Source organism: Coregonus lavaretus (genome assembly GCF_964263955.1).
Source record: "Coregonus lavaretus genome assembly, chromosome: 18".
Classification (NCBI taxonomy): domain Eukaryota; kingdom Metazoa; phylum Chordata; class Actinopteri; order Salmoniformes; family Salmonidae; genus Coregonus; species Coregonus lavaretus.
The window spans coordinates 41,527,066-41,552,203 of NC_140005.1; the positions used below are offsets into that span (position 1 = coordinate 41,527,066).

The window sequence follows — 25,138 nt, forward strand, 5'->3', positions numbered from 1 at the left end:
ATGACAGTCCATCATTACTTTAAGACATGAAGGTCAGTCAATACGGAACATTTCAAGGATTTTGAATGTTTCTTCAAGTGCAGTTGCAAAAATCATCAAGCGCTATGATGAAACTGGCTCTCATGAGGACCGCCACAGGAAAGGAAGACCCAGAATTACCTCTGCTGCAAAGGATAAGTTCATTAGAGTTAACTGCATCTCAGATTGCAGCCCAAATAAATGAATCACAGAGTTCAAGTAACTTTCACATCTCAACATCAACTGTTCAGAGGAGACTGCGTGAATCAGGCCTTCATGGTCAAATTGCTGCAAAGAAACCACTACTAAAGGACACCAATAAGAAGAAGAAACTTGTTGGGCCAAGAAACACGAGCAATGGAAATTAGACCGGTGGAAATCTGTCCTTGGTCTGATGAGTCCAAATGTGAGATTTTTGGTTCCAACCGCCGTGTCTTTGTGAGACGCAGAGTAGGTAAACAGATGATCTCCGCATGTGTGGTTCCCACCGTGAAGCATGGACGAGGAGGTGGGATGGTGTGGGCGTGCTTTGCTGGTGACACTGTCTGTGATTTATTTAGAATTCAAGGCACACTTAACCAGCATGGCTACCACAGAATTCTGCAGCGATACGCCATCCCATCTGGTTTGCGATTAGTGGGACTATCATTTGTTTTTCAACAGGACAACTACCCAAAACACACCTCAAGGCTGTGTAAGGGCTATTTGACCGAGAAGGAGAGTGATGGAGTGCTGCATCAGATGACCTCCACAATCACCAGACCTCAACCCAATTGAGATGGTTTGGGATGAGTTGGACCGCAGAGTGAAGGAAAAGCAAACAACAAGTGCTCAGCATATGTGGGAACTCCTTCAAGACCGTTGGAAAAGCATTCCAGGTGACTAACTCATGAAGCTGTTTGAGAGAATGCCAAGAGTGTGCAAAGCTGTCATCAAGGCAAAGGGTGGCTACTTTGAAGAATCTAAAATATATTTTGATTTAACACTTTTTTGGTTACTACATGATACCATATGTGTTATTTCATAGTTTTGACGTCTTCACTACTATTCTACAATGTAAAAAATAGTAAAATTAAAGAAAAACCCTTGAACGAGTAGGTGTGTCCAAACTTTTGACTGGTACTGTATGTGGTGTAAAAAGTATTAAGAGAATTGAATAGAATAATGGGTTACTAGATTTGATAAAGTAACAATGTATGAATGTATAATGGTTTACTAGAGTTTAGCTTGCTAGGTAGAGACTTATTATGGACAGAGCACTCCATCTACAGGGGACTGATAGACAGAGCCAGCCCAGTTATAGTGAAAGTTGATCCCAAAAAGACTCCAGCCTCGAGAGCTACCTTACAAAAGGAAGCTCCGTCCAAAGTTTCTCTTCCTTTCTGAATTGGCCAATGTATTTTCTAATTTCGGCGCATTACATATGAATCTCAATAATATACATTTAATAAGTGTGAAGCAGAGAGTGAATATCCAACAGAAATTGGTAATACAGTGATCCCTCGCCACTTCGCGGTTCACTTATCGCGGATTCGCTATTTCGCGGATTTTCATAATGCATTTTTTTTTTTTTGGTGCATTGTGCTCTGCATTCTGATTCGCTAAAAACTCACTCCCGCTTCTTGTATCAAAACATGCTACGAATTGTGCTATCATTTTGTCGTCTCGTGCAGTTATGTGTACGTACATAAAACAGCTTGGCAAATTTACATTAAGTTGGCCAAATTATCTTGTAATTTCGAACATCTCCTAAACCCATAATGTCGACGAAACGGCCTGGACCGACAAAAGCACCTGCGGATGGGCCCAAACGGCGGAAGATGCTACCTATCTCAGATAAAGTTAAACTTCTGGACATGCTAAGGGAAGGTAAATGACAAAGCCACAAAGCGACGATGAAAGAGAAGAGGGAGAAGAGGACACGAGAGATGAGGAGGAAGGACTAACGCTTGGTCGCTTAGCAACCATGGTGCGAATGGCCACTGAACTTAAGCGAGTAGCTGAGGAATGGGACCCTTTGATGAGCCGTTCATTACAGTTCTCCAACGTAATCGATGGTGGCATGTCGGTGTACAAGGATCTTTTTGCAAAGAAGAAAAAAGAGCGACAACAGCTGCCTATCACTATGTTCTTCTCCCGAACAAACACACCTGCACCGCGGGCTTCAGAAGAAGAGAACACTGCAGAGCGCAGTCAGGATGCAGCGGCCCAGTCTGAAGAGCAGTGAAACGGCCTACACGTGAGTCACTGTATTTGTATACATGTAATAGTTGCTAATTGTAAAAAAAAAAAGTTTTCTATTTCGCGGATTTCACTTATCGCGGGTCATTTTCGGAACGTAACCCCCGCGATAAACGAGGGATTACTGTACAAATATATAGAGTAACATTGTTAGGGTAGACTAAAATGAAAACAATGCCTTCCAATATGAAGAAAGTTATGTTTGTTTTGTTTGTTTTTAAACCTTGCAATAGGGGTAAAAGCAGAACATTGTTTGAGAGTGATCCGTGTGTATTAGCAGTAGTGATTGGGAGGGTCTTAAGAGCCCTAGTTGAAGGAAACAGATATGGAGGCTAGTGAAAGTAACAAAGTGAATGGTAATATTAGTGGCTTTCAGATAGCACTCTAATAATGCAATGTCTTAGTAATTTGAAGAAGTAAATGTTTCAATAGAAGGTCACATAACGAACAGAGGGATTGAGCATTGGGACTGATATTAAATTAGAGGCCGCCATCTGTTGTTTGGGTTAGAGATACGTTTCCTGTGGACCAATAGATAGCTGCCAGTACTTACTGAACTCAAACAGGCTGTAAGGGACATAGTGGGACAATTTGGGACAGAGGTATGAATAATTGAATAAGAGACAATTCTGACTATTTCCAATTATAATTTCTCAATTCGATTGTTTGAATATACCAGTGATTTAAGTAAGAAGGTAATGTCATCTAAAACAATCATCTGTTCCCAATATGTGGAACTGTGTCGAGAATTTAAGTAGATCCAAGTAAATGTTTTTAGTACCGAATATTGAGCTGATAAGCCAGCACCAACTTTTTGAAAGTCCTAGCAGATTTGTTAAACAACAGGTTTTATTACATTTTACATTTGAGTCATTTAGCAGACGATCTTATCCAAAGTGACTTACAGTTAGTGAGCGCATACATTTTTCATATTTTGACTAGTTGATGTCACAGGGACAAAAAAAGGTATTTGATCCCCTGCTGTTTTGTACGTTTGCCCACTTACAAAGAAATTATCAGTCTATCATTTTAATGGTAGGTTGATTTGAACAGTGAGAGACAGAATAACAACAAAAAAATCCAGAAAAACACATGTCAAAAATGTTATAAATTGATTTGCATTTTAATGAGGGAAATAAGTATTTGACCCCCTCTCAATCAGAAAGATTTCTGGCTCCCAGGTGTCTTTTATACAGGTAACGAGCTGAGATTAGGAGCACACTCTTAAAGGGAGTGCTCCTAATCTCAGCTTGTTACTTGTATAAAAGACACCTGTCCACAGAAGCAATCAATCAATCAGATTCCAAACTCTCCACCATGGCCAAGACCAAAGAGCTCTCCAAGGATGTCAGGGACAAGATTGTAGACCTACACAAGGCTAGAATGGGCTACAAGACCATCGCCAAGCAGCTTGGTGAGAAGGTGACGATTGGTGCGATTATTCGCAAATGGAAGAAACACAAAAGTACTGTCAATCTCCCTCGGCCTGGGGCTCCATGCAAGATCTCACCTCGTGGAGTTGCAATGATCATGAGAACGGTGAGAAATCAGCCCAGAACTACATGGGAGGATCTTGTCAATGATCTCAAGGCAGCTGGGACCATAGTCACCAAGAAAACAATTGGTAACACACTACGCCGTGAAGGACTGAAATCGTGCAGCGCCAGCAAGGCCCTTCTGCCCAAGAAAGCACATATACATGCCTGTCTGAAGTTTGCCAATGAACATCTGAATGATTCAGAGGAGAACTGGGTGAAAGTGTTGTGGTCAGATGAGACCAAAATGGAGCTCTTTGGCATCAACTCAACTCGCCGTGTTTTGAGGAGGAGGAATGCTGCCTATGACCCCAAGAACACCATCCCCACCGTCAAACACGGAGGTGGAAACATTATGCTTTGGGGGTGTTTTTCTGCTAAGGGAACAGGACAACTTCACTGCATCAAAGGGACGATGGACGGGGCCATGTACCGTCAAATCTTGGCTGAGAACCTCCTTCTCTCAGCCAGGGCATTGAAAATGGGTCGTGGATAGATATTCCAGCATGACAATGACTCAAAACACACGGCCAAGGCAACAAAGGAGTGGCTCAAGAAGAAGCACATTAAGGTCCTGGAGTGGCCTAGCCAGTCTCCAGACCTTAATCCCATTGAAAATCTGTGGAGGGAGATGAAGGTTCGAGTTGCCAAACGTCAGCCTCGAAACCTTAATGACTTGGAGAAGATCTGCAAAGAGGAGTGGGACAAAATCCCTCCTGAGATGTGTGCAAACCTGGTGGCCAACTACAAGAAACGTCTGACCATTGTGATTGCCAACAAGGGTTTTGCCACCAAGTACTAAGTCATGTTTTGCAGAGGGGTCAAATACTTATTTCCCTCATTAAAATGCAAATCAATTCATAACATTTTTGACATGCGTTTTTCTGGATTTTTTTGTTATATAGACTGATCATTTCTTTGTCAGTGGGCAAACGTACAAAATCAGCAGGGGATCAAATACTTTTTTCCCCTCACTGTATGTCAATGCAACAGGTCAAAAAGATAAGATTACAAGAGAGGGGCTCTGGGATTGTTAACTTCAGAAGGTGCCTATTCCGCTTAATGGGACAGTGAAGTATGATTCTGTATATGTATGGTTTTAACAAGACTTCCTCCCCAAGAGCAGTAAACTCGATTAAGATTAATACTTTTTCAGGACTGATTAAAATGAAGCATAGCGAAAACTAAGTACATGTTTATTTTCTTTCTTCCAGGACTGATGGAATGTCCGCTACCAAGTTTATTTTGACATGTTTACCAATGATTGTGCATCTCTCCCTTTAAAAGGCATCCTGAGGCAGGTGCCTTAGGAGAGCAGTTATTGAGACTGTGTACTACACAGTATAAAGGTACCCGGATCCGGCTGTTAAGGGAGCTCCCAAATTAAGTAAGGCCTGGCCATTTTGTTTGTTTTTACCCTACGTTTTACGGGTTAGAAAGGATGCACCTTAAAGGGCACACAAATGAAATTTCCTTAAGTATCTATTGTCCGAGTTTTGGTTGCACACATGTAAATTCTCTTGATAAGAAATGTCTTTAAATAATGTCTGTGGTACAGGGAAAGAAACACTCACTTAATGAGGTTGAATGACCTCTGACCTCTGTTCTGACTTTCTGGTGAGGCCTGTTAACCCTCACTAGAAAGGCTAGAGACATTGGGTGAGATTTAAATGTAATATGTAAACACTGATAATTGTGAAGAAGTTTACTAAATTGTTGTTCTGGCCTGTCCTCTCTCAAGGTTATGGGGAAGGTGACCACAGATGCTATCTAATGCATGGCGACAACGGCGTTCACTATGGTCCTTCACCACTTCTACCGTGAGACCTGAGTCCGAGCCAGCAAACTGTACACAGCATCCAGTCGAAGCTATCAACTGCCATTTCTCTCAGGAGTGCGACATGAGTCCACGTGGAGTGAGCATGGAGAGAGATCACGTCCAAACTTCTCTCATGCTGCTGGTGTACTGGTAGGAAAATGGACAAGACATAATGGACCGTAAAGGACAGCGGCGGCTCAGGTGAGAGATTCATCTGCTTGGAAAAATCAGATTATTCCCCAGATATTGAAATCGGGACATTATCAAGGGCCATCCACTTTGAACATGTGCCATTGGGAGGACAAACTGAAACACTATCTGAAGAAGGAAATTAAGAAATGCCAGAAGAATGAGTGCCAGGAGGGAGGGGGGGTGGTCAACCATGCCCATAATTGATTTAGGCTTGTCCAAAATTGTTTCTTTGGGTTATCAGGTTGATTGTGGAGGTCTGTACACTACAAAATGTATAGTAATTTAGACAAAAAATTATACCGATCTGTCATTAACATGCCACTCGTAACAAAAGCCCCAGCTGAAATGTCATTGCCAGAATCCATAAATGAAATTGTGTAATGAAGCATATGTGTAACTGTATGAAACGAAGGTCTTAAGTTAAAACATTCTACTGCAATGGTTTTACAAGTTGGATTGTACATCCCAGAATGAAGGGTTTGAATGTGTCTGTGGTTTAATGAATTGATTTTGTTTACTTACTCCTTTGATAGTTTAAGTAATAACCAAATTAATAACATTTTATGATAATTAGCACAAAGTGAGTGATAAGAGGGAATGTGGAAAATGTTATCATTGTGGTTTTCTAATAACCAATTTCTGTGTTCATACAAGTGACTGATTGTACGTGCCTGGGAGGAATCCTCACTATCAATATCTGCAATTTGGCAGTACGCCCAGAACCTTGTTTTGAGAACAAAAGGGATATCTCAGTTTCAAGGTCTCAGCTTGGCGAGAAGAAGCCTCATGAGGTATTGGTCGGTCACATGCATGAACCAAACGTTAATGATGAATTCATTATGAATAATTAATCAGCAAAATCATGCAAATATAACTTGTCTGTGTAAGCAGTATATAAGAGAACTAACGGGACTGCCCCAGTGGAGCTCACTTCAGACCGGTACTTTATGCATCCAAGTTTGACAGTGACCTCTCCAGCTTGCTGTTAATAAAGAATGATTAATTTAAGATTGACTTCAGGTGTCCCTGGTGGTAATTTCCTTGACACTATATAAGGTCCCACAGTTGACAGTGCATGTCAGAGCAAAAACCAAGACATGGAGGTCGAAGGAATTGTCCATAGAGCTCCGAGACAGGATTGTGTCGAGGCACAGATCTGGGGAAGGGTACCAAATAATCTCTGCAGCTGCGAAGGTCCCAAGAACACAGTGGCCTCCATCATTCTTAAATGGAAGAAGTTTGGAACCACCAAGAATCTTCCTAGTGCTGGCCACCTGGCAAAATTCAGCATTCGGGGGAGAAGGGCCTTGGTCAGGGAGGTGACCAAGAACCTGATGGTCACTCTGACAGAGCTCCAGAGTTCCTCTGTGGAGATGGGAGAACCTTCCAGAAGGACAACCATCTCTGCAGCACCCCACCAATCAGGCCTTTATGGTAGAGTGGCCATACGGAAGCCACTCCTCAGTAAAAGGCACATGACAGCCCGCTTGGAGTTTGCCAAAAGGCACCTAATGGACTCACAGACCATGAGAAACAAGATTCTCTGGTCTGATGAAACCAAGATTGAACTCTTTGGCCTGAATACTGAGCGTCACGTCTGGAGGAAACCTGGCACCATCCCTACGGTGAAGCATGGTGGTGGCAGCATCATGCTGTGGGGATGTTTTTCAGCGGCAGGGACTGGGAGAAGAGTCAGGATCGAGGGAAAGATGAACAGAGAAAAGTACAGAGCGATCCTTGATGAAAACCTGCTCCAGAGCGCTCAGGACCTCAGACTGGGGTGAAAGTTCACCTCCCAACAGCACAACCAACCCTAAGCACACAGCCAAGACAATGCAGGAGTGGCTTCGGGACAAGACTCAATGTCCTTGAGTGGCCCAGCCAGAGCCCAGACTTGAACCTGATCAAACATCTCTGGAGAGACCTGAAAATAGCTGTGTAGTGACGCTCCCCATCCAACCTGACAGAGTTTGAGAGTATCTACAGAGAAGAATGGGAGAAACTCCCCAAATACAGGTGTGCTAAGCTTGTAGCATCATACCCAAGAAGACGAGGCTGTAATCGCTGCCAAAGGTGCTTCAACAAAGTACTGAGTAAAGGGTCTGAATACTTATTTAAGTTTATTGTATTTAATAAATTTGCCAAAAAAATAAAATAAATGTTGCTTTGTCATTATGGGGTTTTGTGTGTAGATTGATGAGGGGAAAAAAATATTGAATCCATTTTAGAATGAGGCTGTAACGTAACAACATGTGGAAAAAGTCACTAAATGCCTTCTAGCATTTACTCTGAAGAGCACTGCCAAACCTTCCATCGTTGTAAGTCAAACATGCATGCACGCGCACACACAGAGACACAGAGAGAGAGAGAGAGAGAGAGAGATAAAGTCCAGTCTTTGACTGTACTGCCCATAATATCAAGTCAAAGGGCATAAAAACACACATAGCATAATAATGGGAAGTAGCAGGTAAGGTGATCCCATCTCACCTCTGCTATTTTTATTGTCTATGGAGCCCCTGGCCCAGGCAATTTGACAATCGAAAGAAATTACACCAATATCTATCAATTCTACGGATCACGTCATCTCATTATACGCCGACCATATCTTACTTTATCTAGACAATGTATCTCAATCCCTCCCAAAAGCTTAGAAGATCAGACAAATTAAGCTCCATCTCAAGTTATAAAATAAATCTAACCAAATCTGCCCTACTGATTCCAAACCCAGATGGAGGACTCACTCTACTTATGGAATCCTAATCGTTCCCATTTTAAATATTTGGGAATTCATATATTTCCTTACTTAGATAAAACCATTGCCAGAAACTTTAACAGAACGCTCAAATAAATTAAATCCAACCTCAGTAGATGGACTAATATACTAGTTGCTTTAACCGGCAGAATATCTATTGTCAAAATTTATATATTGCCCTTGTCTCCCCCTTCTGGCTATTGGGATAAAATTCATATTCAAAATTGATATGGCAAGGTAAGGGAGCCCGGACAAAATTAAACTTACAGATGGAAAGATGTAGGAGGACTATACGTACGAAACTTTACATTTTATTTCCAGGCACTAGCATTCAATCTTAAATTGGTATAGACATGATTCTTCCGCCCCCTGGCTGAGTAGAGAGAAATATGGTGTCTCCTATTGCTATTACATTTTTTACATTTTAGTCATTTAGCAGACGCTCTTATCCAGAGCGACTTACAGAAGCAATTAGGGTTAAGTGCCTTGCTCAAGGGCACATCGACAGATTTTTCACCTAGTCGGCTCGGGGATTAGAACCAGCGACCTTTCGGTTACTGGCACAACGCTCTTACCCACTAAGCTACCTGCCGCTATGGAAGAGGTGGTCTTCACTGATTTATCCCTGCACACTAAAACCGCTGGGCTCAAGCCCTTCAAGCTAATGTGCATTCATTTTGACTGCAACATTCTAACAGTGTAGTTAATAGATTTCATATATGCTATTGCAAAAATAATATTTTGGTTGTGTTTGTGAAGGGCTAAGGTAACATTAGAATACGATTCTTCTTTTATTTCAAATAACAGTAGCATTTTCATTAGTTTATGTTACTGTAGGCTATATGTAAAAACAAAAAACACAAAAAAATACTTTGGCGTGTTGGAACAGGGTAAGAGCATTTTATACACGACAAAATAAAAACAATACCCCAAAATACCCCAACCACCAAGACGCACGGTCAGCAAGACGTGCAGTGAAATGATGAAAACATCAGAAGCATAAACATCATTATAAGTGCCAAGTGTGCTTGATAAATAGTGAAAACCAGCACAAAAGCAATAACGGCATTATAATGAATATAAGTGTTGATATGACAGCAGTAAAAAATAGTCAACTATTTATATGTCGGATACCATGGTGAATTTGTCTGTTTCTTTGTCATCAAAATGGAGGTAACGCATGATCTCTCTGAAGCGATCCCGTGACATGGTTTCTCCAAAGAAAAGTATCCCATACATGTCTGACCAGAAGCTCTCCATATACACGCTCTTTCCACCAAATGCTCCACGGACATAGACGATTGAAATGAACACTTACAGCTCATCAACAGACAGATCCCAGGCAGTGTCTCATTGCTCTGTGTGCACCTTACCCACAGTACAGTCCCTAAATGCTGTCGCATGTCCATGTCACATAAACAACGAAAGCTGGTGAGTGCATTGCTGATGTTGTTTTTCGTTTGAGATGTAGTGCCTGCTCTCTGTGATTACATTTTGTGCTGATAATTGGCCCGTAGCATTGTCACCGGCTTGTTAAATGGGGCCATCACTTCCTCGCTCCTGTCTCAGGCACCTGCTCAGTGCGCACCATTCTGGCTTTTTTGCGCTTAGGCCTCGGAGGTGTAGGTTCAGGCTGAGGCTCAGAATCAGAAGAATAATCAGAGATGTCATCATTCTTTTCTTCCCCGCCATCTGAGTCATTTCCATTTAGATCTTGTAGCAGCATGTGTATCCATTGTATCCAATGTCATCTTGACATTTTAAATTCCGCACGTTCTCAGTGTACTCCAAGTAGGCCAGAGTAGACTGATAAATCTGCTTGGATTTTGGGGACTGATATAGGGTACATACAATTTTGAGATTATAATTCAAATATACCAATACCATAGAATGGTCTGCCCTGTTCTTCATAATTGGTGATTACATAATTATGCATCGTTCGCGTCTCCTCGCTCATCAACTCACCCATTCTCCCCCATCATACTTTACTTAATTTATTTCATCTGTTGTGTGTGAAATTAGTTTTGGTATAGTTTAGGTTCAGTTGAGGCAATTATCAGGGTGATTATCAAGTGGGAACAGCACATTCCACTGTCGGGAGAAGGAGGGGCAACGGGGGAAAACCATAAAAACAATGTAATGCCATAAAACTGGTTATAACTCCAGTTCTGTTTGTGATATTAAGATTCTAACAACGGCAGTGTGTTATATAAACTTGTTTAGGAAAAGTCAAGGATGGAGGGGGGCCTTTTAAATGCCAGAGTAATACAAAAATAAAGTTTAATGAGCAGTCAGAATGACCGCTTTAGCCGTTCTAGTGTTAAACAATGTAAACTACGCTTTGGTCCTATTTTTGCTGACAATTAGTTTGGCGCAAATTTGACAAACAACGTAACTGGGAATTAAAATGGCATCCACATAATGCCTCACAATAATGCCTTACGATCTGGAGGGCAGCCTTTTGCATCCCCCCAATGGTCCAAATGTGGAATCCGTACCCTTTCCGATATCATGGACAGTAATGGTTTGAGAACATTCCAAGATTCGAGAGACACATTACCAGGCAACTAGGGTTGAATATTTTCCTGGTGTTTTACAAATGTTCCATCCCGAAAATAAATCACTTTTCTCCCAGGTAACCCGGTATTTCCAGCCAAAACCAGAAGTGTCATTCAAAAGCATTATAAAGCATATAAATACCCACGGGGCGGCGCACAATTGGCTCAGCGTCATCCAGGGTAGGGGAGGGAATGGCCGGCAGGGATGTAGCTCAGTTGGTAGAGCATGGCGTTTGCAACGCCAGGGTTGTGGGTTCGATTCCCACGGGGGGCCAGTATGAAAAATAAAACAAATAATTTATGCACTAACTGTAAGTCGCTCTGGATAAGAGCGTCTGCTAAATGACTAAAATGTAAATGTAAATGTAAATAGGTCTATGTCTGGATTTGACTAGAGCTTTGATAGAAAATTCAAGCCTGATGATAGCTGAGCCTGATGAGCCCTACATTATAGACATTTAATGAGCCCAAGCCCAAAAAAGCCCAAATGATTGTGCCGTTATCCAATTCATTATTGATATATAGGCTACTGCACATTTCACACGACAGAAAAAAAATAAAAGCCCATAGATGTAGCTAGCTATATGCTCTCTTGGGTAAATAAATGAAACTAGCTCCAGTAGCCTCATCTGTCCACCTGGCTACCACTACCCTGGCCACCAGCTCTGCACCCTCCGCTGCAACTTGCCCATGCCCCCCCCGCTTCTCCTTCACACAAATCCAGACAGCTGATGTTCTGAAAGAGCTGCAAAATCTGGACCCCTACAAATCATCTGGGCTAGACAATCTGGACCCTTTCTTTCTAAAACTAGCCGCCGAAAATTGTCGCAACCCCTATTACTAGCCTGTTCAACCTCTCTTTCGTAACGTCTGAGATCCCCAGAGATTGGAAAGCTGCCGCGGTCATCCCCCTCTTCAAAGGGGGTGACACTCTAGATCCAAACTGTTACAGACCCATATCCATCCTGCCCTGCCTTTCAAAAGTTTTTGAAAGCCAAGTCAACAAACAGATCACCGACCATTTCGAATCCCACCGTACCTTCTCCGCTATGCAATCCGGTTTCCGAGCTGGTCATGGGTGCACTTCAGCCACACTCAAGGTCCTAAACGATATTATAACCGCGATCGATAATAGACAGTACTGTGCAGCCGTTTTCATTGACCTGGCCAAGGCTTTCGACTCTGTCAACCACCGCATTCTTATTGGCAGACTAAATAGCCTTGGTTTCTCAAATGACTGCCTCGCCTGGTTCACCAACTACTTCTCAGATAGAGTTCAATGTGTCAAATCGGAGGGCCTGTTGTCTGGACCTATGGCAGTCTCTATGGGGGTGCCACAGGGTTCAATTCTTGGGCCGACTCTTTTCTCTGTGTATATCAATGACGTCGCTCTTGCTGCTGGTGACTCTCAGATCCACCTCTACGCAGACGACACCATTTTGTATACATCTGGCCCTTCATTGGACACTGTGTTAACAAACCTCCAAACGAGCTTCAATGCCATACAACACTCCTTCAGTAGCCTCCAACTGCTCTTAAACACTAGTAAAACTAAATGCATGCTCTTCAACCGAACGCTGCTTGCACCCGCCCACCCGACTAGAATCACTACTCTCGACGGGTCTGACCTAGAGTATGTGGACAACTACAAATATCTAGGTGTCTGGTTAGACTGTAAACTCTCCTTCCAGACTCACATTAAGAATCTCCAATCCAAAGTTAAATCTAGAATCGGTTTCCTATTTCGCAACAAAGCCTCCTTCACTCATGCTGCCAAACATGCCCTCGTAAAACTGACTATCCTACCGATCCTTGACTTCGGCGATGTCATTTACAAAATAGCCTCCAACACTCTACTCAGCAAATTGGATGTAGTCTATCACAGTGCCATCCGTTTTGTCTCCAAAGCCCCATATAATACCACCACTGTGACCTGTACGCTCTTGTTGGCTGGTCCTCACTACATATTCGTCGCCAAACCCACTGGCTCCAGGCCATCTATAAATCACTGCTAGGCAAATCCCAGCCTTATCTTAGCTCATTGGTCACCATAGCAACACCCACCCGTAGTCTGCGCTCCAGCAGGTATATCTCACTGGTCATCCCCAAAGCCAACACCTCCTTTGGCCGCAATTCCTTCCAGTTCTCTGCTGCCAATGACTGGAACAAATTGCAAAAATCTCTGAAGCTGGAGACACTTATCTCCCTCACTAACTTTAAGCATCAGTTGTCAGAGCACCTTACCGATCACTGCACCTGTACACAGCCCATCTGAAATTAGCCCGCCCAACTACCTCATCCCTATATTGTTATTTATTTTGCTCATTTGTACCCCAGTATCTCTATTTGCACATCATCTCTTGCACATCTATCATTCCAGTGTTAATACTAATTGTAATTATTTTGCACTATAGCCTATTTATTGCCTTACCTCCATAACTTGCTACATTTGCACACACTGTATATATATGTATTTCTGTTGTATTTTTGACTTTGTTTTGTTTTACCCCATATGTAACTCTGTGTTGTTGTTTTTATCGCACTGCTTTGCTTTATCTTGGCCAGGTCTCAGTTGTAAATGAGAACTTGTTCTCAACTGGTTTACCTGGTTAAATAAAGGTGAAATAAAAAAATAATTAAAAAAAGTATTACATGGACTGGAATTACGCACATCGTTCAAACCATAATAAAGCGAGAGAACATGACATTCTGGTGCGGCACATACGGCCTACAAAGTTACAAGTATAGGCTAGCGAATTTGATTTTAATTTTGAAATATAATAGGGCCTAATTGTATAATTTAGAAAACACATTATTAGACACATATTTACACCTTTTCATTATTTCCCCTAATGGTATTAACCTCCTCTTTCTCTTTCCATTGTTGCTTCATTCCTTCCTCGTTTTCAACAGTTAAATGAAATAAATTGCCTTGCCCTTATCTTCATCATTCTAATTTCATCCTTGAATAATATAGGACTACAATAAGATGCAGAAGGCTTTCACTACTCTTCACGAAGATCAAATGGTTATGGGTCTGAATAAATAACTGCTATAGCATACCGCCATCGCGAGTTCGCTCTTCTTTCAAACTACCTGTGAGTTCTATTGGCTGCTGTATTTAACATTCAGCAAACAAGAGCTTGCCTCCCTCTTCAAATAGTCTATTGGTATAAGAAATGCAAAAATTCTAGTCTAGTTTTTCCTGCATGGGACTCCAAGAGCTAAGGAGTGTGTTTTAAGGAGAGAGGCCAGCAGAGTACAGGTGTGTGCATTTTGCGCAAGAGACAAAGCCTATAAATTATAAGCTTATTATGCATAATCCATCATTAATTAGCTAAATATAAGGCTAATACTGCATTGAATGTAAATTATTACCTGAAAGAGGTAGGCTAGGACATTATATATAGGGTTATATACAGTGCATTCGGAATGTATTCAGGCCCCTTGACTTTTTCCACATTCTGTTATGTTACAGCCTTATTCTAAAATTGATTCAAACGTTTTTTTCCTCATCAATCTACACACAATACCCCATAATGACAAAGCAAAAAAATAGGTTTTTAGAAATGTTTGCAAATGTATAAAAAAAAGCAGCGATTACAGCCTCGTCTTCTTGGGTATGACACTACAAGCTTGGCACACCTGTATTTGGGGAGTTTCTCCCATTCAACTCTGCAGATAATCTTAAACTCTGTCAGGTTGGATGGGGAGCGTCGCTGCACAGCTATTTTCAAGTCTCTCCAGAAATGTTGGATCGGGTTCATGTCCGGGCTCTGGCTTGGCCACTCAAGGACACATTCAGAGACTTGTCCCGAAGCCACTCCTGCGATGTCTTGGCTGTGTGCTTAGGGTCATTGTCCTGTTGGAAGGTGAACCTTCGCCCCAGTCTGAGGTCCTGAGCGCTCTGGAGCAGGTTTTCATCAAGGATCTCACTGTACTTTGCACCGTTCATCTTTCCCTCGATCCTGACTAGTCTCCCAGTCCCTGCCGCTGAAAAACATCCCCACAGCATGATGCTGTCACCACCATGCTTCCACCGTAGGGATGGTGCCAGGTTTCTTCCAGACGTGATGCTTGGCATTCAGGCCAAAGAGTTCAATCTTGGTTTCATCAGACCAGAGAATCTTGTTTCTCATGGTCTCAGAGTCCTATAGGTGCCTTTTGGCAAACTCCAAGCGGGCTGTCATGTGCCTTTTACTAAGGAGTGGCTTCTGTCTGGCCATTCTACCATTGGTGGAGTGCTGCGGAGATGGTTGTCCTTCTGGAAGGTTCTCCCATCTCTACAGAGGACCTCTGGAGCTCTGTCAGAGTGACCATCGGGTTCTTGGTCACCTCCCTGACCAAGGCCCTTCTCCCCCGAATGCTGAATTTTGCCAGGTGGCCAGCACTAGGAAGATTATTGGTGGTTCCAACTTCTTCCATTTAAGAATGATGGAGGCCACTGTGTTCTTGGGGACCTTCAATGCTGCAGAAATATGTTGGTACCCTTCCCCAGATCTGTGCCGATACAATCCTGTCTTGGAGCTCTATGGACAATTCCTTCGACCTCATGGCTTTGCTTTTGCTCTGACATGCACTGTAAACTGTGGGACCTTACATAGACAGGTGTGTGCCTTCCCAAATCATGTCCAAACAAGGTATCGTTTTTTTTACATTTAATAAATGTGCAAACATTTCTAAAAACGTGTTTTCGCTTTGTCATTATGGTGTATTGTGTGTAGATTGATGAGGAAACTAAATAATTGAATCAATTTTAGAATAAGGCTGTAACATAACAAAATGTGGAAAAAGGGAAGAGGTCTGAATACTTTTCCGAATGCACTGTATCAATCTAGAACAGGATGATCTATTTTAAATGCAATTTGAATGGAGTTGATGGAGAGAGAGAAAGACTGTGAGAGAGTGTTCACTGATTTAAAGCAACGATATTCGAGTGATAGGCTGGTTTAAAACTCTGCAGCTGCAGTTTAAAAAAATATATCTTTACAATAAAAAAATAAGCCGAAAACCAGATGGAGATGGGTTAATTAGACGCGCATTCGGTCTTTATATTACTGTAGCATAGACTAGGCTGCAGCAAATGTAGGCCTACCTGTCACATGAAAAGAAGTTACCATGATGAGATGATCGGTCTACATGCATTGTGAACTGCGCTCCATACTGAGATGGGTTGTCTGTCCCCACCCTGAGCGTTGATGATTCATCATGCAGAGGCCGTAGAGAAGCCAGATTATTTCAATTGACTGATTTCCTTATATGAACTGTAACTCAGTAAAATCGTTGAAATTGTTGCATGTTGCGTTTATATTTTTGTTCAGTATATTATTTAAAAGCATGTTTGAGATAAATCCAACATTTTCTCATTTATCAAGTATCCCTTGTGTCAAACTGACAGGGTTGACGATAACAGGGTTGACGATAACAGGGCTGAGGTTTTAGGTGAAGCGCGGCCATTAGTCCTCATATGGTGAAGAGCATGTGACCACATGGTGTTTATTAAAAAAGTTATTATACATATGTTCCACACATAATGAAAGTGTAATCAAATTAAAGTTATCCTAACATTAATTGAGTGAACAGGGTTGACATGTTAAGCTCAACCACCTCACCCAAAGATGATAAAACAACTATAAATAGCCCAAAAAGAGAGAGAAGTTACTTCCTTTTCCACCATGCTGTTCAGAAGACCCAAATCATGTAACCTGCTGTGAATCATTTAACTAAATGGTCCATTATTAAAAGGGGTAAATTGTTTGCATAACAGGGTTGGCCTGAAATTGAGGGACAGACGTAAATGCTTCACTAATCACATGAATATAAATAATAAACTTCAGAAATAACAGTCAACGCAGCTAAATAACTAGGCCTATACAATGATGGTGAAACTTGGATACATTTTTGGATTAAGTGGGTGGAAATCTTCCTAGAAGTGACACAGGGTTGATGGAGTGAAGTCAAAATGCAGAATTCTGGCACTTTGGCAAGCCTTTATTTATATAAAACATCTGATTTATTGAATTCTCCATGTGGTTTATATTAAAGTCCACTTCATTTAATATAACAAGCTTTTAAAATGCAATATTGGCGCATAACTTATACTTCAAATATCAAAGGGACGCAAAAGGCACCCATTTCGTGGAATGTCCCACAAAGCAAAAATGGGTGTAATATTAAGCTTCACTGCTTGCTATCAGCAGTATTTTGATTAATATAACAATTTTCTTACATTAAGTTATAAATATTGAACAATATAAACATGAATATTGAAAATATACATTTTTCTATTTGGCTAATTTGTCAATTCTCAAATCAAATTTTATTTGCCACATGCGCCGAATACAACAGGTGTAGACCTTACAGTGAAATGCTTACTTACAAGCCCTTAACCAACAATGCAGTTTTAAGAAAAAAAGTGTTAAGTAAAAAATAGGTAAGTAAAAAATTAAAATAAACATAATTAAAGAGCAGCAGTAAAATAACAGTAGCGAGGCTATACACAGGGGGTACCGATACAGAGTCAATGTGCGGGGGGCACCAGTTAGTCAAGGTAATTGAGGTAATATGTACATGTGGGTAGAATTAAAGTGACTATGCATATATAATAAACAGAGTAGCAGCAGTGTAAAAGAGGGGGTGGGGTTGGGTGTGGTGTGGTGGGGTGGGGGGGACAATGCAAATAGTCCGGGTAGCCATGATTAGCTGTTTTGGAGTCTTACGGCTTGGGGGTAGAAGCTATTAAGAAGCCTTTTGGACCTAGACTTGGCGCTCCGGTACCGCTTGCCGTGCGGTAGCAGAGATAACAGTCTATGTGACTGGAGTCTTTGACAATTGTTAGGGCCTTCCTCTTACACCACCCGGTATAGAGGTCCTGGATGGCAGGGAGCTTGGCCCCAGTGATGTACTGGGCCCTACGCACTACCCTCTGTAGTGCCTTGCGGTCAGAGGCCGAGCAGTTTCCATACCAGGCAGTGATGCAACCAGTCAGGATGCTCTCGATGGTGCAGCTGTATAACTTTTTGAAGATGTGAAGACCCATGCCAAATATATTTTTTGTTGTTGTTGTTGTTTTGTTGTATTTTTTTTATAAAAAAAGAAATGCATTGTTGGTTAAGGGCTGTAAGTAAGCATTTCACAGTAATGTCTACACCTGTTGTATTCGGTGCATGTGGCAAATAAAATTTGATTTGATTTGATTTGAATAGCATTCTCACGTAGGTGTTCCTCATGTCCAGGTGGGAAAGGGCAGTGTGGAGTGCAATAGAGATTGCATCATCTGTGGCTCTGTTGGGGCGGTATGCAAGTTTGATGGTTCGTCTGAGGGCATAGCGGGATTTCTTTTGCGTCCAGGTTAGAGCCCCGCTCCTTGAAAGCGGCAGCTCTACCCTTTAGCTCAGTGCGAATGTTGCCGGTAATTCATGGCTTCTGGTTGGGGTATGTACGTATGGTCACTGTGGGGACGACGTCATCGATGCACTTATTGATGAAGCCAGTAACTGATGTGGTGTACTCCTCAATGCCATCGGAAGAATCCCAGAACATATTCCAGTCTGTGCTAGCAAAACAGTCCTGCAGCTTAGCATCTGCGTCATCTGACCACTTCCTTATTAACCGAGTCACTGGTGCTTCCTGCTTTAGTAGTAATCAGGAGGATATAATTATGATCAGATTTGCCAAATGGAGGGAGAGCTTTGTACCCGTCTCTGTGTGTGGAGTAAAGGTGGTCTAGAGTTTTTCTTCCTCTGGTTGCACATTTAACATGCTGGTAGAAATGAGGTAGAACGGATTTAAGTTTCCCTGTATTAAAGTCCCCGGCCACTAGGAGCGCTGCCTCTTGATGAGCGTTTTGCTGTTTGGTTATGGCCTTATACAGCTCATTGAGTGCAATTTTAGGAACGGGCTTTCTGCTACTTTTAGAGTTATGATCCAATTTTTAACAATTACTAACAGAGTGAATGTGAAAATGGTCGCCCTCGGTTGGTGATTTGCAGGATGTGCAATGATACAATACAAAGGCCCTGCATGGTCAATTCGACATCTGCAGTGGCCGTACAGCATTTACTGCGATGCTGCCTCCGCAGAAGTCAGAGCATTCATACTTCTTGTGCTTTGCGGAGTATATGGTATATTTTCTATATTCATGTTTATATTTTTCTATATACATTTTTTTTAAAGAAAATTGTCATTGAAATCAAAATACTACTCATATTACAGAGGAAGCCGTAAAGCTTCATATGACACACATTTTTGCATTGTAGCACCTACAGATGAAACAATGTGGAGTCTTAAAGGAGGCCTGGGTACAGCCAAAATGTTACAACTTCAAATAATTATTTCTCAATTATGCCTTAAGATACAAATGTCACATATATGTCAACAATCCTTCCTCCAAAGGACCCTTCTATGGATTAAATGTCTTTTTTTGTTCTAGTTTCGTGAGGAATCACAGAGTAAGGTTACCATTTAGCTGCTAGGCAAACAGCTCTGAAATGACAGGGAACTATAGCCCATAGAGATAGGGTACCATTGACAGAATATGATGGGTAAATATACAGCCTTGTTTGTAATGGTTCTATCAGTACATGGGGAGATAAGTGCAGATAGCAGAGCACATAAACATATCACTCCTCTCTAGACTGCTAGACTCTATTGGCAGATCTGAGAGGAAGATTAGTTTTTCAGGAGAAGGATCAGAGCGGTGTGATCATAAATAACTGAGGAATAAAAACAGAGTGAACGAGTGGTGGTGTTGATCATGAAGTAAAATAAATCAACAACAATCACAGGATGAGGTGTTGACGTCAGCGATTTTACTTCAAGGTTTTTCCTGGCTTTTCATGTGGAAATTATCAGGATCATCCCCAAAATATCAAAACATCAACAGCCTTTTGGGGAAACAATGCACTTAACTGGGCATCCGTTTACAGAGTGAGTGTGTGTGTGTCTGGTTAAACAATAGCTCTGTGACTCTAAGACACAAATTGTTCCCCTTTCGGCTGGTAAGGGGGTGTTCCTAGGCAACTGCCTTTGTCTTGAGTTTGCAGTCATATGACTCTTGAGACTCTTCACACACACACACACACACACACACACACACACACTGTTACGGATACAGGTATCCTGTGTCTTTTTGTGTTTTTCCTCTCCTTCTGCCCTATTCACAGGTGTCCTGTATGTTCCTGATTGGTGGTCGTTGGGGTGTCTGCTGATTGCTAAGGTGGACCAATCAGTGAACATTCCTCTGCATTGCACCACCTGTTTCTGGTTTTTCAATCACACATCCCATTGTTTAAAAGCCGGTCAGCTGTGTTTGTTAAGAGAGACTAATTTCTGTATGTGAGTATGGATACTGTGGTGTCCTGTGTTTTGTGTACTCACTCATTTGCTGGTTACTCTGTTTGGTAACTTTGTGTGTTTCTGGGAAAAGGGGAATTTAAGCAAGTTGCCCTTGGGCGTACATTACCCGTAGGAAGAAAACTGTCTAAAAACACTAGTTAGACCTGAGCGGACCACCCACTGTACTTTTGTATGATTAGCAGTAGCTTAGCGGTTCTTGAGGCAGGCAAGATCAGTTTAGGGGTGTTTTACACTATTGTTTCATTTCTTGGGTCCTGCTCAGCCCTTTTTCCCAAACCTTTACCGTGTGTTCAAAAATAAACCTTTTATGTTTGATGGTAGTTTATGGTTGTCGTGTAGTTTTTGTTCTCACTGTTCCATGTCATGCTTCTAATTCGCATGAATTATGTTACGGGTCTCATGTCAATCCACCCTAGACGTTTAAAGCCACGGGGTTCGTAACACACATACACACACACACTCACACACAAAATCAGGCCTCTAACCTTGTGACAAGGAACCAGGCTAGTTGTGTGAAGTCTGGCGAAGCCCTCATGTAGGTCTTGATGTGCGGCATGGCATGACTCCTCCCCGTCGTCTCAGCTTGCCAGCGGCTAGACACACGCATACACAAAAAAAACCTAAGTACATCATTTGCTCTGGGTAGAAGTATCCCTTGACTTATTCCACATTTTGTTGTGTTACAGCCTAAATTCAAAATGGATTAAATAAATAAAGTCTGCACATATCTACACACAATACCCCATAATGACAAAGTAAAAACATGTTTTTAGAAGTGTATGCTAATTTATTGAAAATGAAATACAGAAATATCAAATTTACATAAGTATTCACACCCGAGTCAATACTTTGTAGAAGCACCTTTAGCAGCGATTACAGCCGAGCGTCTTTCTGGGTACGTCTCTAAGAGCATTCCACCCCTGGAATGTGCAACATTTGCCCATTAGTCTTTTCAAAATCCATCCAGCTCTGTCAAATTAGTTGATGATCATTGCGAGACAACCATTTTCAAGTCTTGCCATAGATTTAAGTAAATTTAAGTCAAAACTGTAACTAGGCCAATCATGAACATTTACTTTCTTCTTGGTAATCAACTCCAGTATAGATTTGCCTTGTGTTTTAGGTTATTTTCCTGCTGAAAGGTGAATTAATCTCCCAGTGTCTGGTGGAAAGCAGACTGAACCAGATTTTCCACCTCTGTTTAGCTCCATTCCATTTCATTTTTATCCTGAAGAAAGGGCACTTTGGCTGAGCTTATCCATCTTAACCAACAAAGAAAAAGTGGACCCCCTGGATGCCTCAGTGACACCCAAGGAGTTGTTGGGGCCTCTGGTTATTCTCAAGCATGCAACTCTTCCTCGCACTCTTGCAAGCAGGGGAATGTGGTGAGATATCGCACTCATAATATCATAAAACTGGGGTTACGCAAGTAACCTTAAGTTCTCTTTCAATGATTTCTTTCTACAGTGCATTTGGAAGGTATTCAGGTCCCTTGACTTTTTCCACATTTTGTTACGTTACAGCCTCATTCTAAAATGGATTCAATCGTTTTTTCCCCTCGTCAACCTACACAAAATACCGCATAATGACAAAGCAAAAACAGGTTTTTAGAAATGTTTGCAAATTGATAAAAAACAAGAAACTGAAATATCACATTTACATAAGTATTCTAACTCTTTACTCAGTACCTTGTCTTCTTGTGTATGACGCTACAAGCGTTGCACACCTGTATTTGGGGAGTTTCTCCCAGTCTTCTCTGCAGATTCTCTCAAGCTCTGTCAGGTTGGATGGGGAGCGTCGCTGCACAGCTATTTTCAGGTCTCTCCAGAGATGTTTGATCGGGATCAAGTCCGGGCTCTGGCTGGGCCACTCAAGGACATTCAGAGACTTGTCCCGAAGCCACTCTTGCGTTGTCTTGGATGTGTGCTTAGGGTCGTTGTCCTGTTGGAGTCCTGAGCGCTCTGGAGCAAGTTTTCATCAAGGATCTCTCTGTACTTTGCTCCGTTCATCTTTCCCTCGATGCTGACTAGTCTCCCAGTCCTTGCCGCTGAAAAACATCCCCACAGCATGATGCTGCCACCACCATGCTTGACCGTAGGGATGGTATTGGCCAGGTGATGAGCGGTGCCTGGTTTCCTCCAGACGTGACGCTTGGCATTCAGGCCAAAGAGCAATCTTGGTTTCATCAGACCAGAGAATCTTGTTTCTCATGGTCAGGGTCCTTTAGGTGCCTTCTGGCAAACTCCAAGCGGGCTGTCATGTGCCTTTTACTGAGGAGTGGCTTCCATCTGGCCACTATCATAAAGGCCTGATTGGTGGAGTGCTGCAGAGATTGTTGTCCTTCTGGAAGGTTCTCCCATCTCCACAGAGGAACTCTGGAGCTCTGTCAGAGTGACCATCAGGTTCTTCTCCCCAAATTGCTCAGTTTGGCCGGGCGGCCAGCTCTAGGAAGAGTCTTGGTGTTTCCAAACTTCTTCCATTTAAGAATGATGGAGGCCACTGTGTTCTTGGGGACCTTCAATGCTGTAGACATTTTTTGGACCCTTCCCCAGATTTGTACCTCAACACAATCCTGTCTCTGAGCTCTACGGACAATTCCTTCGATCTCATGGTTTGGTTTTTGCTCTGACATGCACTGTCAACTGTGGGACCTTATTTAGACAGGTGTGTGCCTTTCAATTGAATTTACCACAGGTGGACTCAAATCAAGTTGTAGAAACATCTCAAGGATGGTCAATTGAAACAGGATGCACCTGAGCTCAATTTCGAGACTCATAGCAAAAGGGTCTGAATACTTATGTAAATAAGGTACCTGTTTTTGCTTTGTCATTATGGGGTATTGTGTGTAGATTGATGAGGGAAAGAAATTATGTAATCAATTTTAGAATTAGGCTGTAACATAACAAAATGTGGAAAAGGAGAAGAGGTCTGAATAAATTCCGAATGCACTGTATATCTCACATGTGGGGATATGGCCAACTCCAGTATCACAAAGACATGCTCTCCAAAGCCAGGGTAGTCCCATCATCAGCAAACCTCAGAGATCCCGAAACTGAGGGAGTATGCGCCAAGAAGGTGCAGAAACAACCCATCGGGGAAAAAAACTCTGAACAAAGTGAGGGAAAGCCCAATACATTGCACACAAATCTCAGTTTAATGACATATGTCCCAAAAACAGTGCCCAAGAGGTAAACTCCTCTGTAGGAGGGCCCTTCCAGGCCCCTCCGAAGGCTATCACCCTTGCCATTATAAATCAATATAATATCCGGTAGGACATCGCCGAATAGCACAACATACTTGCCTGATCTCTCCAACAATCCAAGTAGATGCGTACTGGACAATGAGCCCCCTCCCAGACCTAGAAAGTATAGTAAGGAATGACTATACTGACTGATCTATAGCTCAATGGAGTGTTCTACATAACAGATCCTAGTCACCTTTGCCATGTGGAGGGAAAAACGCCCCTCAGAATCCTAAAAAGTGCTGAGGGGGTTTAACAGTGAGCCCTGGAAACCTGCTCTCCTGTAGAACAGGAAGCGAAAATGGTTAGGATCCCCCTGCCTTGTTGTGTAGTTTAGCAGTGCCATCTGGTACAAAAAAACGAAGCAGCGCATACCAGAGCTGGCTTGACTGTGGTAGCTCTCGCCATAGCAGACAGAGGCAAAAGGCCATAGGCAAGGGGAAAAGGGCCAGGATGGATGGTGAAAGACAGACTGCCGTCGTGCTCCGTGTGTCGGTGAGACCGGAGGGATGGCTGACATGCTGACTTCTGCCCCTGGCTGAAAAATCTGAGAAGGTGCCGGGGGGGAGAGCCTGAGGGAGGGAGGCACTCGTGGGGATCAAAAACTAAAGAAAATAGGGTTTTGTCTTAACGCAGCCCTGCCTTCCCACTGCTGCGAGAACTCGGAGAGGGGAAGGAGTAGCAAACGTTAAACCTGAAGAGAGGGGGTAGGGTAGAGAGCCTTAGGTCCTGCACACTATCCTCCTCAGCTGCCAAGGCTGCGCCCTAGGTTGGTCAACCCTTCTTACCTCCCTTAGGCTTACAGGGGTGGATACTTGCTGCGTGTGCAGCATAAGACTGCTTCCCTACAGGCATGGCCTTGGCAGACTGCTGCGTCGCCAGGGACCTCAGTCCCCCCCAAGGCCAACTTCTTGCCCCCTCCCAGCTGTGAGGCTGGGGCGAGATGCAGGATCCACCCAGCAAACAAATGTTAGCGCGTTAAGACGTCTCCGGAATGTCTGGAGGTTGTGTCATGGTCTATTTGAAGAATCTCAAATATAACATATATTTTTATTTGTTTAACACTTGTTTGGTTACTACATGATTCCGTATGTGTTATTTCATAGTTTTGATGTCTTCACTATTATTCTACAATGTAGAAAATTTTAAAAATAAAGAAAAACCCTTGAATTAGTCGGTGTAGTAAATACGATAGTTTTTTTAGTTTTTTATTTCCGAATGCACTGTAAACCTACTCCACATGGGCTCCCAGTGAGCTATGTCATATAAACCAAACACCTCTAGTTCATTAAATTAGCTGTGAGCCAATTATCTATTATCAGTGACTTTATTTACGCAATCAAATCAGGAGAAGCAAACCAGCCCTGCAGACCTCCAAGACAAAAGCTGGGCATAACGGTGTTAGTCAAATATTTAGTGACCCAG

The 25,138-nt window shown here is 42.4% G+C and overlaps 1 protein-coding gene across 1 annotated transcript in view; it reads right to left on the reverse strand.

Annotated features, from left to right (window-relative positions):
- tdp1 (tyrosyl-DNA phosphodiesterase 1) overlaps window positions 1-25,138 on the reverse strand; it is an 84,258-nt gene that overhangs the window by 29,519 nt on the left and 29,601 nt on the right. The window contains exon 13 of the mRNA XM_084181502.1: window positions 20,958-21,065. Within this exon, the coding sequence (XP_084037628.1) occupies window positions 20,958-21,065 (108 nt within the window). The remainder of the gene's footprint in view (window positions 1-20,957; window positions 21,066-25,138) is intronic.